Below are 16,635 nucleotides of genomic sequence, written 5' to 3' on the forward strand. Positions count from 1 at the left end.
AAATCTGGAACGGTCTCAAATTAAAAATAACTTGCAGAATTTTTTCGGCGCGTATTTAAATTTGGGATATAATTACTTGGGCCCATCAAGTGAATGGTTATATATTTACGTTTTTCTCTAATTAACACATGATGAGCCGTGCATGACTATGCATGCGATGAAGCGGACATGATATGGACTCTTTAGTTAATCAAAACCGTTATAAATGGATCCCACTAAATGAATGGTTTATATTTTTTAGTTTTTTTCCATGGGCTAATCTAGCCCATAATAACTCTTCCCATCATATGAACGGCTCCTAGTTTGTCTATCAAATTATTAAATTGAATGAATCTTAGCTACGATTATTAGTATCACATCATTACTTGATCAAACTGTCTGGACACAATCATCACCTAATTCATCTTCAAGTCAGCCATTGTTGATGTTTGTGCTATATGCGGCACAACTATCATAAGTACATTGTTACAGGCATGCATTGTCTAAGAAAAAAGCAAAGGATGTCAAGTAAGGACATCCAGATGCATGGACACGTACCTGTACCATATATAAAATTATGTTGATAAACTAAAAGAGAATGAGTACACATTAGCTGTGTGTTGATACATGATGCATGATGTGGAATTCATGAGATCGGCAAGAAAACCAAGAATGCTCTTGCTGGTGAGTCTTGATTGCACAACATCGATCGTGATCTAGAATAAGTAAATGTTATGTAGGACAGGAAGATAGAACTTCCTTATCTCTACTCTTAATGTCTCAGTTGGTAGGTCGCGTTCCGGGTTTTATTTTTGTCCCACCTCACTCGGTTTTTTTTCGTCCTCGATCCCACCTCCCGCATCCCCTCGATTCCCACCTGTTGCATGATTTTTTTTTGTCGGTTTATTTTCGTCGCTTTTTTCAGTCTCTGGTGCCCCTGCCCACTCACGCAGCCAAAAAAACCACCCCACGCACGAACCGCTCCCCTCGCGTGAGCATCCTCTCCTCGTACCCTTGCACGCGCTAGGGTTCCTGCGCCGCCGCCAAGAGCTCGTCGACCAGCCCAGCGTCCTGTTGCTCCGTGCCTCACTTTCCTCGTCGCTCGCCTTCGGACTCCTCGCTTCCCTTAGGCGATCCGTCGCTTGTCCGCAAGCCAAGCCGCCGCCTCTCCGCCGAGAAAGAGGGCTCGGCCTCGCCACCGGTCACCGCGCCGCCGGCGAGCTCTCCTGGCTCCCCCAATCCCCCCTCCTATTTCTCTCTCACACACACAAGGACAGACTTCCCCTTCTTCTACAGGAGCAGCCATGGCCACCAATGACCGCTGCCTCACCCTGATCCGGTAGGAATCGACCTCCTGCGGCCGAATCCGCCCCATCCCGACCTCGTTGGCCCTCCTCCCGGTCTTTGTCACGATCCACCGCCAGGCTCTAAGACCAGCGCCTCCCTCTGAATTTTAGTACGTTTTGTATGTCCGCCCCACAATCCCATTATCTAGCAGCAACTGCCGCCGCCGCCAGCAGCAGCCGCGCCCGGAGATGCCCTCGTGGGCCGGCGCCGGCCAAGGAAGTCCCTGAGGACGACGAACACGACGAGACGGCGGCGGAGGACGGGGCCAAGGCATGTGTACAGGACAAGGTGAGCCGCTATTCAATTGCCATTTTAGTAGGATGGATGGCTGACCGAACCGGTGATATGTCGAGCTTTTTTTAAGATTTTGTGATTGGAAGCTTACTCTGTTTCCTTTGCAGCCGAGGACGAGGCCCTGGATTTCATCGTCGAGGAGGAGCTGGTGGTTGAGGTGAAGGAGGAGGTCGTGGTGGTGTGGAGGAGGTCGAGGAGTATGTGGAGCCGTCGGAGGAGGCCAAGGTGTACGTGTTCAACCTTCCCTATGACGTCAGCAGCGAGCGCCTCGCGCAGCTCTTCGATCAGGCCGGTGTGCATCTCTTCCTCTTAGACCATAGCAAGTCGATGTATACCAATAATGTCAATGAAGAGTCAATGTACTTAGCATGAGGATATTATTTGGTCGATGCATACAGACCACAACAAGTGGATGCAATTTTTGACCTTGATACTATCTTTGAGCAGGCCAGTGCCGTCGAGGTTATCGTGGTGAGCAGCTCTTCCTCTTAGACCATCTTCAGTGCTGGATGATAGTTTCACAGTTGATATGTGGCATCGGTGACAAAAGATGCATCAAGTTTGCACAAGGTAAAATACTGAAGGTGTATTCAATCTGTAATTAGCACCCATACTTAGCATCAAGTGGTTACAGAGTTACTTAAAAAACGGTGACAGAGAGGACGATTAGATGGTTTTTAATTTTACGGTATTTATTTTCTTGTATTTTTGAGCATCTACACAGGCGACCCACATTATAGATGATGTTAGCGTGCTGCCGCTGTCATTCCTTTTTAGACACACGCACATTTTGTTTGGTGAAGGGAGTGCCTCAAATCATCAGACCACTGATTATGTGTCATGTTCTTGGAAGACTGAAACTATAAATGATGACTGATTTAATGTGGTGGTTGTGTTGTTGAACCTCATATGATGGAGCAACCAGCCGTGGTGCAGAGGCTAGATAGTTTTAGTATTCAGACTTTCAGTTGCCGCTAGCTCTACTCTGCTTTGTTCTTTCGTAATGGCAATGTAGCGGCTGTGTGATACGATTGCAACGCCGAGTCTTCACTGCATATTACCTACCGGAACTGATATGTTTTTGTCGACACAAAAATCTAACCTGAATTTGCTATTCAGGTGGCAAATCCAACAATTTATGTACTGTATTTGCATTTTGCAAGATAATTTGGCTGCCAAAGTGCCACATCGTATCTCACTAGACCTATTGAGTAAGTGGTAATTTTTCCTTTATATATCATTCAGATTTCAATATGCACTGTTCATAGATTCCTTGCATTGTTCAGTTACCAATTTTCGTAAGGGTCATACTTATTGGACAAAATAAACTGTATTGGTTTTTAGTTTATATCTGTCCATGGTTTTGCTCATATCACAAATATTGACAGCTAGACAGTTCCCGAGTTTGGTGCAACCGAAACACTGATAATCCAGTCCAACATAGATAGTATACCCCTATTGGAACATGCATTTATCTTCCTCGATGAGTATGACAGAATCCAACATCCGTTCGTCCTCTAAATTGGGGCTCCATGGCTGCCAACCTACGGAGCAAGAAAAGAGACCACCCTCTCCTCCTCCGGTTTGGAGCTCCATGGCCGCCATTCGACAGACGCACTGCCGTCGTTGCCTCCTCACCGCCTCACCTGGTAGACCGCAGGTGCCAACATCGCCCACAACCTACCTCATGTTCGGTCAACAAGCTGTAGTTCAATTAGGTCCATTGCTCCTCTTACTTGAAGAGCCTAGCAAGATCATGGTCTTCTCTCATTCTCTTCTGAACAATATATACACTGCAGGTATGTGAGAAAAAATATTGTATTGCTTGGAAAAAGCATGCAAAATTAGCAGGCATCTCACATGGCACCTGAATTAGCGACATGCAAAGCTGCCGGTGGTTGTTTGATCAATTGTGTGAGGTATCTCACATGGCACCTGAATGCGTATTAATGGTGTCAATCTGTATCTACATGTCGTGTGCTACAAAAGCCAAAAAGGAGCAGCAGGATGGCCGGTCCAAGCTTGAGCAGATTCTGTGATAGGGTTCGATGCTGAAATTCATTAGATTTCAGTTCTGTATAGTTTCAGGTTGGTTGCCAATGAAATAGACTGTCCAAGGCGCCTGAAGAAAATGTAATCCAATGGTAACACAATTAATTATTTGAAGTTGATTAAAAAATACAGAGAGGGCGGCGTGGACCAGTAGGTTCAATTTCAGCTTTTATGTAATCTTTGTGTTGATTTCTTTTGAATTGCAAAATCATTTGCTGATACCTTTCTCCCCTTTCAGTCATAAAATGTAAGCATCGCACTGTTTTATAAGGTGACCTTCCACATTTAGTCCGAGATTTTGTTCATACCTTGCTTTTACTTTCGAACCGCCTTCTCTTTTAAGATTATCAAATGATATCTATAACTATTTTATAAGGTACAGTTTCAAATTTAGTCCGAGATATTTTTTTCGTACATTGAGTTTAGTTATATGTTATAATTGATATAGTTTTTAGCTAATTTGACAACCAATGATGGCTCCAATGCCTATGTCGCTTCTTTGCTACAAAATGTAACATGTGATTTATTTTTTGCCGATCTTCGTCAAAGTGTTTTTGTTTATACATTGCAGGAACCTATAAGCCAATAGTATTAGCTTTAGATGGCTTTCCAGGGATTGAAGTGGTTGGAGCTGCAGGCCGAACTCAAAATATTTGTTTTTTCAATACCATTTGTTAATTTAATTGCAAACATTGTGGTACACGTATTATGCCAATAGGTAAAGCTTCTATTATTTACACCTTTTTTTATTTAACAAAATTGAATGTACAATTAGACGTTTAAGTAAGTTTTCTTTGTGTAGATACACCATCTAGCCTTACTGACGCCCAACTCTTTTTATCATTCACTCCCAACTATATTTTTCACTTTGTGTAGATAAAGACATGTCCCAATCTTCTTTGTCTGCTCACGTATGGTATGCATGAATCTCTAAGAATAATGTGGAATCATCTCATCTTCATGCTACTTCGCCAAGCAAGCTTACATATTTTTTGATCTATAGTTCATTTTTAATACATGAGGCGATCTGAATTAAAGGAAGAACTCTATGTTGTCTGCTTGAATCAATTGTTCATCTCTACATTAACGAATAGGTATGGAGTTGCTTATTGTTACTTCAACTTATCAAGATTGTCTAATACTTGGTATTTAGTGATTAACATACCACTAAATATAATATCTCATGGTATGGAGAAATACAAAAGATTTGTTCAGACTTCAGAAATGTGTGGTTGAGGAGACAGGAACACACAGCAGTCTGCACTACACACTTGACATACATGCAAAGGTGAAAATTTCCCTTTTCTTGGTGCTTCTAATTATTGATGTCTCATGGTTAGGATAATTAGTATGTACTTTGTGATGCTTTTGTTTTGATACAGTTTGCATTATATATTATAGTTATATTTTGTCAGATGACATTTGTTTTGTTTCTGATTAGAGCTTGCTGTGTCCATGTATAAATATTTTTCGGAACGTACTATGACATTTTCTGTGACACGACACATTTGGTTTAATTTTTCAGAGGAAATAGGTGTATATATCATGACAATCGTTTTCTAAGCATGTTCATGAAAATTACGTTTATGCTGCTGAATTTTACTAACCTTGCCGGTAATGCATCTGTGCATGATCTTAATTGTTTGAATATTATCATTCAACATGAATGGGTGGCCTCACAACCAATATATAGTTGTACCCCAGTGGAACAACTTCATGTTAAACTGACGTACCAATCTGGCATATTGGGCCATCTGTACGTGGGAGGTTTTTTGGTGATATGATCATGCAGGTTAACCATCCATGCAATTGAAGTGACACGTCTAGATATTTGGGGAAAAGCTGTTGTATATTCCCCGCATCTGCTCTTCATTGTCATAGCTACTTTGCTACCTCCCTGCAATCTGTATGAGTTGTGCGGTCTGATGCTTTGAGAACACGCCTGATATGATTTACTTCTTTCTGCCCTGAATTAACAAGATGCTCAGTAACATTGTCTTAAAAAATAATGGTTGCGAATGTGGATGTCAGATTGTTTCAAGGATTTGATTATGATAGTTTTACCTATGACAATAACAAAATACAAAAGACGCACACACGAGTACTACTGAATTATGTTTTTCTATAGGTCATCAGATATGTTTGTGGAGGCTTTGGATAGCAAATTTGTTAATTTTTGCACATAGTATCCAATTAGGTTTGCCAGATTTATTTTTTCATTCTATTAGTTGCAGGCCTCATATGATAACTTGCTTTCCTTTTGCCCGCAGGATCTTCACTAAGATATATCGAGCAGAGCTCATCACAACATCCTGTGACGTTCTCAACCATGTTATCCTTCACGATAAACATATTTTGAGGGAGACAAGAGAGCATCCAAGCACGACCATGTTGATCTTGATGTCTTGCTGCAGTACAAGCGGCTGTTGTCCCTTGATCCAGGTATGATTTCTGAAGATTATTTCACTAATTAGCTATACCCAGTGTATATCTGGCACGTCCACTTCTAAATGAACAAGATATTTCAAGGTGATGCATCTTGTCGTGGTCTTTGTCTGTGCTATCCGTCTTCCTCATTTGTGCTAATTTGATTACTCTTTTTTGAAGGCTGCATCGTCGGGTTTCTCATAACATGTTGGTAGATTTTATTTATTGTCTTCTTAAGAAATAGATCGACCCAAAACATTGTTCATATTTACATGTTGATTATTTTCGTAGATTTATAATCCAAATACATGACCCAGTACAAGATTACGAGCTTGGAGTCGTCCTTCTTGTTTGGGAGGGCAGATTTGGTACTAAACACTTAATTGGTGTTGATAGACTTGTACTGTGAAAAATAATGGTAATATGAACAGACTGATAGTGGTACACATAGGGTGACAAGGAGTTATTATTTTCATTCCTATATGCAACTTTTCTGGCACTAACCAATAGTATTGTGCTGCCAGAACACCGTATGCTTGGTAATGATTAAATTTTATTGTCAGCAAGTCATATGCCTTAGTTTGGTGGTGCACACCGCAAGAGCTCCTTAAATTTATGACCCATCAAGCCACAGTTTCATGGTTCTCAAGAACATTTATCTCGAGAAAATTCTAAATATTTTGATACCAAATTTGTCTTTTCGTCATCCCATTTTTCTGATGTAAGTTGGATGACCTTCATTCAGTTAGAAGTATAAGAACGGCAACAGCTGCTGAAGGGTTTTATTATGTTAGAAAAAAACTTCCACAAAATCTTGTCACCAATAAAATTTACCTATAAAGGAATCATTTTAGAAAATAAATACAAGATCCTTATCAGTTTGAGATGTTCAACTCCCAACTTGTCTTCTTTGTTCTGTTCTGTGCAAGTGTATCTTGTTGATTATGTGGATGATGTACTTGTACATACTAAAATTGCCTTCAAAATGTATGAGTGCAGTCTTCGCATCTAATGTTGTAGAATCAAATATTGATGTTGCCTTACTAAGCATGTATGTAATTCTCTTGGGGAGAAAAAGTATTAACTTGCAATTTGCAACATTGTCCCAAAAATACATGAGGTTCACACATATAATCATCTGTTTTATGTGGTTTGTTATTTGTGATCAATGCAAATGCTTAGAATTTTTAAAAGCGTGATCAATAATCTTTATATCAAGATAACTAATGAAAAACTGTCTTCGACAACTTTAAACCTAACTCTTGGCACATTCTAACTTAAAAAGTATGGTACCATCTCATATGATGAATATTACTTTGGCGCACACCTCGTCCCCCTTGATAGAGCGGTGGATCAACATGAACACTAGGGGAGGGGATCAAGGCGGTGGATCGACATGAACACTAGGGGAGGGGATCAAGGTGGAGAGCGGGGCGGTTGGCGGGGGACTCCTCCTTGGCTGTCTGTACGGAAGTACGGTGTGAAGGACATAGGGCGCCATGGTGACGATGAGGTGGGCGCCATCTGATTTTGAAGGAGTGAGCTTCAGGAAGAAATGTCCTGCTATGGCGGAAAACCAAGCGGGAAGGGGAGGGTTCGACGGGAAAAGGGAAGGGTATGTTGTGGGGTGAGTTTTTTTGTAGGACCGAGTGCTGGAGACAATATGGTAGATAGTTTGGACAACCATATTTCTCCGTCACATATGGATTAGATTTAGGGGAGCTTGGACTGTCCAGATGGTTGGATTTTGAGGAGCCTGCTGGAAGCTTGTTTGATATCTGTACACGTTAGGACGTATGCGGGAAAAGGGAACTTCAACCTTGGAGACGACCTAATCGTTTGGTTGATTCATTTATGTGAATCGTAGCCCGTAGCAACGCACGGGCGTTTTACTAGTATTTATATATACCAAGTCTGTATGCGGTACGTGATGATATGTTGTATATAGATCCAGGTTTTCTCGATGCTCTTCCAAAAATGAATAACTGACAAAGACAGCTTGATTGAACGTGCAGCATCAATCAACATAATTTTCCCTACAAAAGCAATCTAAGACAAACTGCAGATATACCAAGAAAATGGATTGCAGGATTGAGATTATAAAAGAACATTGTTGATCAAAAAAATCATTAGTCATAAAAATCATTATATTTGTGTTAGGAAAAGGTACAGGGGTGTCATTGTCACGGTGGTTTCATTTGGCGTTTACTCTCTGTTGGGGGGTGAGCTGACGGCAGCAAAGGCGTTTACCTCTCTTTCACTATTTGCAGTGTTAAGGTTCCCACTTTTTATGCTGCCAAATCTGATAACTCAGGTGAGCAAAAGGATGCAATTCTTGTTTTCATGAAGTTATTTTGCAAGAATACTAACAAGTTAACAAGTATCTTTGGATTATTATGCATTGATGATTTTTCTATTCCTTCAATCTGAAATTTCACTTGCCTGTGGCAGACATAGTTAGTTAATTTCTGTAGTTAGCATTTTTATTGTAAACAAATGATGTCTCGACTTGGTTTCCTATTTTTCTTTCCTCAGGAATTCTTTTGTGTTGTTGCCTTACTACTCGTTCTTCTTTTAAATTCAACAGGTTGTTAACTGTAAGGTTTCGTTGAAACGACTGGAAGATCTCCTCTTGGCTGATGAGAGAATACTTATGCCAAATCCACCTATTGATCCTGAGCTTCCAGCCATTTCTATCAAGAATGGAAACTTTTCATGGGAGTTGCAGGTATATGAAGTTCTTTTTTACTATTGCACATGCAGCTTTACATTAAACACTAATCTTCTGATTCTGTGGCCTAGATATTATTTATTGGCAAACAGACACTGGAATAGTAGTCATAATCTAGCAGCCTAGCATGCTTTGTTAATGGGAATGACAACTGCAAAAGAGCAGCTAATTAATGAATAGGCGAAGATGTGTTTTAGTTCATAATGAATTGGTGGTTATCTTGAGGGTGCCATTCCCCATTAGTTGTGATATGAAGATATTTCCATTTTGCCAGTTCTCTTTTTTATGACGTTCCTTGAGAATTAAATTTTCAAACATTGGCAGGCTGAGCGACCAACACTATCAAATGTCAATCTGGACGTGCCTGTCGGCAGTTTAGTTGCAATAGTAGGAAGCACTGGGGAGGGGAAGACTTCTCTTATTTCTGCAATGCTTGGTGAAATAGCACCAGTATCAGGATCAGATACCTCAGTGGTCATTCGTGGTTCAGTGGCATATGTTCCTCAAGTTTCATGGATCTTCAATGCTACCGTAAGATACAATATCTTTATTGCTATCATTCTGCTAATTGAACCCTTTATGACTGTACAGAGAAATATCTGTGATATCTACAGGTCCGGGATAACATATTGTTTGGGTCTCCATTCCAACCTTCGCGCTACGGGAGAGCAATAGATTCTACTGCATTACGACATGACCTTGACCTACTCCCAGTAAGTTCCAATGTCCAAATATGCTGTTATTTGACGAAGTGACCTTGCTAGAGAACAAGTTTCTAGTTTTTTAGTTGGGCTGGTTATATTCAAGTTGTGCCTTTGTGCAGTCTGCTTTGTTTCTTTCACCTACCAACTGACAAAGAATGGATTTTCTTGTCCTTGTTTCAGGGTGGCGATCTCACAGAGATTGGAGAAAGGGGAGTGAATATTAGTGGGGGGCAAAAACAAAGAGTTTCAATGGCAAGAGCTGTTTATTCTGATTCAGATGTTTACCTATTTGATGATCCACTGAGTGCATTAGATGCCCATGTTGGTCGACAGGTGCATTCGTCTTGCTTCCTTTGTGATGCTTTCTATTTTTTAATCTTTCCGTACTCAGACTCGATGATTAGGAGTTGGTGATGGTGTTTCTTTGGTTGATATTAGTCATCCTTTTGTCGTGATCTCTTCATACCTAGGTGGCAGAAAGAGTATTGAGCGTTTTAAACATTGACATTCTTCCTTCAGAAACAGTTCAAGACATGTGCAATGCTGTGCAAATTTAACTTGATTTCAACAGATATACAAGATACAACATCCTCGCTTGATAATATGTAATTGATACACTATTCATGTAGTTCTTTGAACTCCCCACTTTATAGTGTATAGAACTTAATTCTTGAAAGAGAGAAGAATGTTGGACAACTTACCCTAATTTATTCCAGATTTTGGATATGAAAAATAAATGAAACCATCAGGGAGGTTTTGTGGCATTGTTTAGGCATGTATCAGAGCCATGTTTTGGTGCTTGTGGATATATTCATCCATGGCCTTTTCTCAGTGTTAATACTACTACATAATCTTATTTAATTACCCTTTATGAATGCAGGTATTTGATAAATGTATCAAAGAAGAGCTACGGCACAAAACTCGGGTCCTCGTTACTAATCAGCTGCATTTTCTGCCATATGTGGATAAAATACTGCTAATCCATGATGGAGTAGTTAAAGAGGAGGGTACATTTGATGAACTTAGTAATACTGGGGAGCAGTTCAAAAAACTTATGGAAAATGCTGGAAAGATGGAGGAACAAACAGAAGAGAAACAAGACGAAAACAAGTCACAGGATGACATAAAGCACACTGAAAATGGGGACGTAGTAATAGCTGATGGTGGTCTGCAAAAGAGCCAGGATAGTTCGAGTAAAACAAAGCAGGGAAAATCTGTTCTTATTAAGCAAGAGGAACGTGAAACTGGAGTTGTCAGTACGAAGGTCCTTTCACGGTAAAAGCTACTACCGTGCAATATCATATTTGATGTATAATATATATCATATTTGATGTATAATGCAATGTAGAAAAAAGGTGTAAAGTAGGCTGATGATTGTGCATATATATCTATGTTAGCATTCTCTATGTTGCCCTAAAGCTTGGTGATTTTTAAATTATCTTTATCCATATATGGATATCAATTAGATTTTTAGTGTCTTTAGTAGCTTTAAATATTCTATAAGACTTAATGGATCATAAAGCCCTAGAAAATATACTTACTATGTTTATTTTGCAGCTACAAAAATGCAATGGGAGGTATTTGGGCGGTGTCCGTCCTCTTCTTGTGCTATACACTGACTGAAACTCTACGAATTTCAAGTAGCACATGGTTGAGCATTTGGACTGATGAGGGTTCTCTGAATATCCATGGCCCTGGTTACTACAACTTAATCTATGGCATTCTTTCTTTTGGGCAGGTATTTACACTCATTACCTTTTCTTTTCCCACTTCCTTTTGGTGTGTGTGTCTGATTGATCACATGCAAGCTGACAAATTGACAAAATCTTGGTTCAGGTTCTAGTCACTCTCACGAATTCTTACTGGCTGATCACGTCAAGTCTTCGAGCTGCCAAGAGGTTGCATGACTACATGCTCCGGTCTATATTAAGAGCTCCCATGGTATTTTTTCACACCAATCCACTTGGACGGATCATCAACAGATTTTCGAAGGATTTGGGTGACATTGACAGGAATCTTGCTGTCTTCGTCAACATGTTTATGGCACAAATATCTCAGTTGCTCTCAACATTTGTTCTCATCGGTGTTGTCAGCACTATGTCTCTTTGGGCTATCATGCCACTTCTGATTTTATTTTATGCAGCCTACCTTTATTACCAGGTAATTTCATGTGAGATGACTACTAAACAACTGTAATTTTGCTTTTACATGTACCTTCTTGACACTTTATAACCTTGTTTTCTCAGGCCACATCACGCGAGGTAAAGCGCATGGATTCTATTACTAGGTCTCCTGTGTATGCTCAGTTTTCAGAGGCATTAAATGGTCTGTCCACAATCCGTGCCTACAAAGCCTATGATAGAATGTCAAACATCAATGGGAAATCAATGGACAACAACATCAGGTTCACACTCGTGAACATGAGTTCAAATAGGTGGCTAGCCATCCGGCTGGAAACATTGGGTGGCATCATGATATGGTTCACGGCAACATTTGCTGTCATGCAAAACCAACGAGCAGAGAATCAGAAGGCCTTTGCTTCCACGATGGGTCTTCTTCTTACCTATACCCTCAATATCACCAATCTGCTCACAGCTGTTCTTCGTCTTGCTAGTCTTGCTGAAAACAGCATGAATGCTGTTGAACGTGTGGGAACATACATTGAGTTGCCTTCTGAGGCTCCTCCTGTCATTGAGGATAACAGGCCACCTCCTGGTTGGCCATCATCTGGTATCATCAAGTTTGAAGATGTTGTGCTTCGGTACCGACCAGAACTTCCTCCTGTTCTTCATGGAATATCATTCATTATTAATGGAAGTGAGAAGGTAGGAATAGTTGGCAGAACAGGTGCTGGTAAATCTAGCATGCTTAATGCTTTGTTCCGTATTGTGGAGCTGGAGCGAGGGAGAATATTGATTGATGATTGTGACACTTCTAAGTTTGGAATTTGGGATCTGCGGAAAGTGTTAGGAATAATACCACAGGCACCGGTCCTGTTTTCAGGTATGTTACTATACATAAGATCTTCATGTGTGCTTGATGTAATATTTTTAACGGATGCTTTATGTAAATTAGTACAGTAGTTATGTACAGAAATCCAAATATGTGGCTCTAGTCTGTTCTTCCGACGACTTCAATTATTTGCTTCAATGATTGTTTTATGTATGGCTATCCAGGTACTATTCGATTTAATCTGGATCCTTTCAGCGAGCATAATGATGCGGATCTATGGGAGGCTCTTGAAAGGGCTCATCTAAAAGATGTCATAAGGAGGAATGCTCTAGGGCTAGATGCTGAGGTAAGCTGCATGTTTACCTTTATTTATCTTATCCTGTCTTTTTTTGACAAACGATAAATTCTTGCACAAATTTACCAGTTTGTTGTGCCAGACTAACTGTAGCACATGGAACTGGTAAGCATTTGCCAATCTATGAAGTTCTAGGAGTTTGTTTAGAATGTTAGAAAGGGGTTGCAAAACAATAGACTACTGCTGCTTTTGACATAGTAGAGAATTTAATGCCGAATAACCAGACTTTGGCCCTTTTTACCACCTTTACAGTAGATCCCTTGTTCTTTTGAGAATAATCATATGGAAAGTTCTTGCTGAACATCACTCATTCACTCTGTTAACAGGTTTCTGAGGCCGGTGAAAATTTTAGCGTTGGACAGCGGCAGCTGCTGAGTTTAGCTCGTGCATTGCTACGAAGGGCAAAGATACTTGTTCTTGATGAGGCAACAGCAGCAGTTGATGTTCGAACTGATGCTCTTATACAGAAGACAATCAGAGAAGAATTCAAGAGTTGTACAATGCTTATAATCGCTCACCGCTTGAACACTGTTATCGACTGTGACAGGTTGCTTATTCTAAGTTCTGGGAAGGTATGATAATGGATAGAGCTTTGTTCTTTCATTCCTGGACATGCGTCTCATTTGAATTGGTGCTAGTATATTCATGTCATGCGCTGATTTTCTGAAGTAATGAGTAGTCCTGTTTATTTCGAGCTGGTCAAAGCTGGGATTTACTAGCTTGGTGTGGATGGTTTTTGAGTGTTTTTTGGATTCTAACAAGAGTCCAAGGGTGTATTATCGATTTACTTTTTACAGCTGTGAAATAGATTGCTGTAAGTAGATCCGTGCACTCCACCCGAAGAAGTTTATACTATTTTTTATGTTTAATCACACATATTCTTTTTTCCTCAACTGCACAACTCTTGGTACCCCAAACTTAGTTTAAAGTAATATTTTGTTTCAGATTTCGGAATTTGACACCCCCGAGAACCTTCTGAGCAATGAGGATGGTGCTTTCTCCAAGATGGTTCAGAGCACAGGGCCTAGCAATGCAGAATATCTTAAGGTAATGTGCAGCTGCTACCATGTTTATTTTCTATAATCTTGTCATATGCACTTCTTCATAGAATAGAGCTAATAATGCCTATCGTCATTAACTTGGCTCAAGTACACATAGTTGGCCTACTTTCAGTGCGAACATTGATATGTATTTTGATCCATTTTTTCTGTGAAAAATCAAACAGTCTCTTGTGCTTGGGAATGGTGAAGAGAGGCTGCGAAAGGAAGAAAGTAAGCTGCAAGATATTCAGAGGAAATGGGCCGCGTCGAACCGATGGGCTGTTGCTGCCCAGTTTGCGCTTGCTGCTAGCCTCGCATCATCCCACAGCGACCTTCTCTCATTGGAGGTTGCTGAGGGAAACAACATCCTCAGGAAAACAAAGGACGCAGTAATCACCCTGCAGGGCGTCCTTGAAGGGAAGCACAACACTGAAATCGAGGAGTCGCTCACAGAGTATCAGGTTCCATCTGATAGGTGGTGGTCGTCACTTTACAAAGTCATCGAAGGTAACTGCTTTAGTTTCACTTTCTGACATGCTTTCACACTTTCCCTTCGGTGTTCAGCTGTATCCCTAGTAATCCGACCCCATGCTAAAAATCTGTTACGTGTTGCTTTCAGGCCTCGCCACGATGAGCAAACTGGGGCGCAACCGTCTACGGCAACCTGGTTACAGTTTTGAAAACCACGGGTCTATTGACTGGGATCAAATTTAGGTGTAGAACACTCCGTTGCTGCGCTACCGAATCCCTGGAACCGCATCGTGGAATAGTTTGGGGGTGTGCATTAATCAGGCACGGTTTAATTTCTACAGTATTGTAGTACATTTCATTGCCAGTACATTGACGTGCAAGTCGGGAGTTACTCAGTAGAAACGCCGTCTTGATGCCTATCTGAAGGCGAATAACAAGGGGATTTTGTAGCAGTGGCAGTCTTGTAATGTCGTCCGCATGGGTTACATTTCTTGTGCCCAATCTCGGTAATCAGCGTACCCGAAATTTTGATAATATTGTGCAATACGAGTGTACGTGGATTCTTTATGTCCTGATGGTTATGTCCAGTCTTTCTTTGCTTGATATAAATAACACGTTTGTCTGCCTCGGAATATCGAGTTTGAGATTTTTCCTAGTCACAGAACGGGAATATCCTCAATGGCTTGTGTAGTTGTTCGGATAGGCTCATATTCTTGAATTAGACGACAGAAAAATCACTCTCCCAGAGGGAGTACACACTGGAATACTGATCTCGAGATTATTTCTTGCTACTTGGAGAATGTCACTTCCTGAGCAGCTTAGGCTGTCGCATTGATGAGCCAATTGTCAGATAAGACCACCTATGCTTTTGTATTGACAGAAAAGACCACCTGCAATCTATATTGATAGAGAAGACCACGTACGCTGTGGTGGCAGATCCGCCCACCGCCATGTGGCACCTGCCGCCACGGGCAACGGCGGCACCTTGCCTGCCACTGAATTTCAAGTGAGTGTGAGAGCTGGAACGGAATGGCGACATGTCAGTAGCGGCAGCTTCCACATCACAGGCGACAGCCTGAGGGAGTGACGACATGGCCCGCCACCGCGTCGCTGTTTCGTTCCAGCTCCCGCGTTCGCTCAAAATCCCGTGGCAGGCGAGCTGCCACCTCCGCCTGTTATAATCTTTTCTGTCAATACCGATTGCAGGTGGTCTTTTCTGTCAATACCGATTGCAGGTGGTCTTTTCTGTCAATATGAAAGTTCTGACAAAAATTCGACCCAAAGGTCCCTCGTATGCGGATGGGGAGGAGACATTAAGAAGAACATAATTTTTGGATTTCCCTACTCAGAGGCCCATATTTTCAAGTAGAAGAGCTCGGGATTTTTTTAAAAGTGATCTAAAAGATCTTATATTACTTTACAGAGGGAGCACATGGGAGATCGAAGCAAGGTGTTGCTTGGCGCTTAGAGAGTGCAGTAAATCGACCTTAATCCAAGAGTTGCAATGCGCACACGAAGTGAATCAAGATGAGAACCCTCTACCTATGCCACACCATCATGCCTTTTTAACACAGTACAATCGTAGATACTAACATACATGCACATTTATCCACCTCTATAAATGGACACCTGCACACCTTACCCCTATAGACACCTTCGAGATACAACACAACATGAAGTCAATCTCAAGTGCCTTGTAGTTGACGGGTGCCTTTTGACTGGATCAAGGGGGAGATATCCAAAACTGGAATTGCATCGATTCAAGTATCGGAAACCCGTGTCAAGCAAAATTAGTTAGATCCTCTTTAGTTTACAGGATTTCTAAAATGTGGGAACGTGAGATTTTTTTTAGGAATTGTATGTCATGGCATGTTGAATCCTACGAATTGAAAAGCAACAATGTGTAAAAACACATGCACTTTCTTGAAGAATTAGGTGTATGCCATGGTTGTCACTGAAACAAATAACACATTTCATGAGATTGAAATCAACGGAAAATTTGGATCTCAAGTAAGATCTCTTAGCAACTCGTGAAGCCTCTCGCATGGGCCCCTAGTAAATTGTCCCACCGAGTCCATAGGACCTGACAAGGCATAAAAACTTAGTTGGAGAGTCTAACAAGGCTTAAAAAACTTGGTCCCAACATAGTTTTTTAGAGACTTCCCCAGCTTGGTTTTAGTTTTCCTGTTACAACCATAGTTCCACTTACTATTGTCGGGCTTACTGGTAAATACTTCCTCCGTTCCTTGATATAAGGTGTATAGATTTTTGAGAAAAAAATCC

General features: G+C 41.0%; 1 protein-coding gene across 2 annotated transcripts; it reads left to right on the forward strand.

The window, feature by feature from the left end:
- The first annotated feature begins 1,017 nt into the window (after positions 1 to 1,017).
- LOC123112912 (ABC transporter C family member 2) lies at positions 1,018 to 14,927 on the forward strand. 2 transcript variants are annotated; one of them, XM_044534010.1, is made up of 22 exons: positions 1,018 to 1,614; positions 1,728 to 1,912; positions 2,068 to 2,190; positions 2,740 to 3,280; positions 3,420 to 4,390; positions 4,549 to 4,588; positions 4,676 to 4,766; positions 4,878 to 4,960; positions 5,943 to 6,114; positions 8,687 to 8,827; positions 9,155 to 9,361; positions 9,445 to 9,543; positions 9,715 to 9,867; positions 10,415 to 10,809; positions 11,092 to 11,272; positions 11,371 to 11,694; positions 11,781 to 12,537; positions 12,711 to 12,832; positions 13,168 to 13,413; positions 13,787 to 13,888; positions 14,067 to 14,388; positions 14,501 to 14,927. In XM_044534010.1, the coding sequence occupies exons 8-22, from the start codon at positions 4,953 to 4,955 to the stop codon at positions 14,593 to 14,595; spliced, it is 3,324 nt and encodes a 1,107-aa protein (XP_044389945.1). In that variant the 5' UTR covers positions 1,018 to 1,614; positions 1,728 to 1,912; positions 2,068 to 2,190; positions 2,740 to 3,280; positions 3,420 to 4,390; positions 4,549 to 4,588; positions 4,676 to 4,766; positions 4,878 to 4,952; the 3' UTR covers positions 14,596 to 14,927. The 2 variants fall into 2 exon arrangements, with proteins under 2 accessions (XP_044389945.1, XP_044389946.1); XM_044534011.1 differs by lacking the exons at positions 1,018 to 1,614; positions 1,728 to 1,912; positions 2,068 to 2,190; ... (4 more) ...; positions 4,878 to 4,960; positions 5,943 to 6,114 and adding an exon at positions 7,917 to 8,413.
- The last annotated feature ends 1,708 nt before the right edge of the window (positions 14,928 to 16,635 follow it).

This window comes from Triticum aestivum, chromosome 5B (assembly GCF_018294505.1).
Source record: "Triticum aestivum cultivar Chinese Spring chromosome 5B, IWGSC CS RefSeq v2.1, whole genome shotgun sequence".
NCBI classification, from domain to species: Eukaryota; Viridiplantae; Streptophyta; class Magnoliopsida; order Poales; family Poaceae; genus Triticum; species Triticum aestivum.

Excerpts from the sequence above, each read along its gene's own strand:
- LOC123112912 (XM_044534010.1), top strand. Across the intron at positions 8,828-9,154 it reads ACTTTTCATGGGAGTTGCAG|GCTGAGCGACCAACACTATC; the intron begins GTATATGAAGTT and ends AAACATTGGCAG. Across the intron at positions 9,544-9,714 it reads ATGACCTTGACCTACTCCCA|GGTGGCGATCTCACAGAGAT; the intron begins GTAAGTTCCAAT and ends TCCTTGTTTCAG.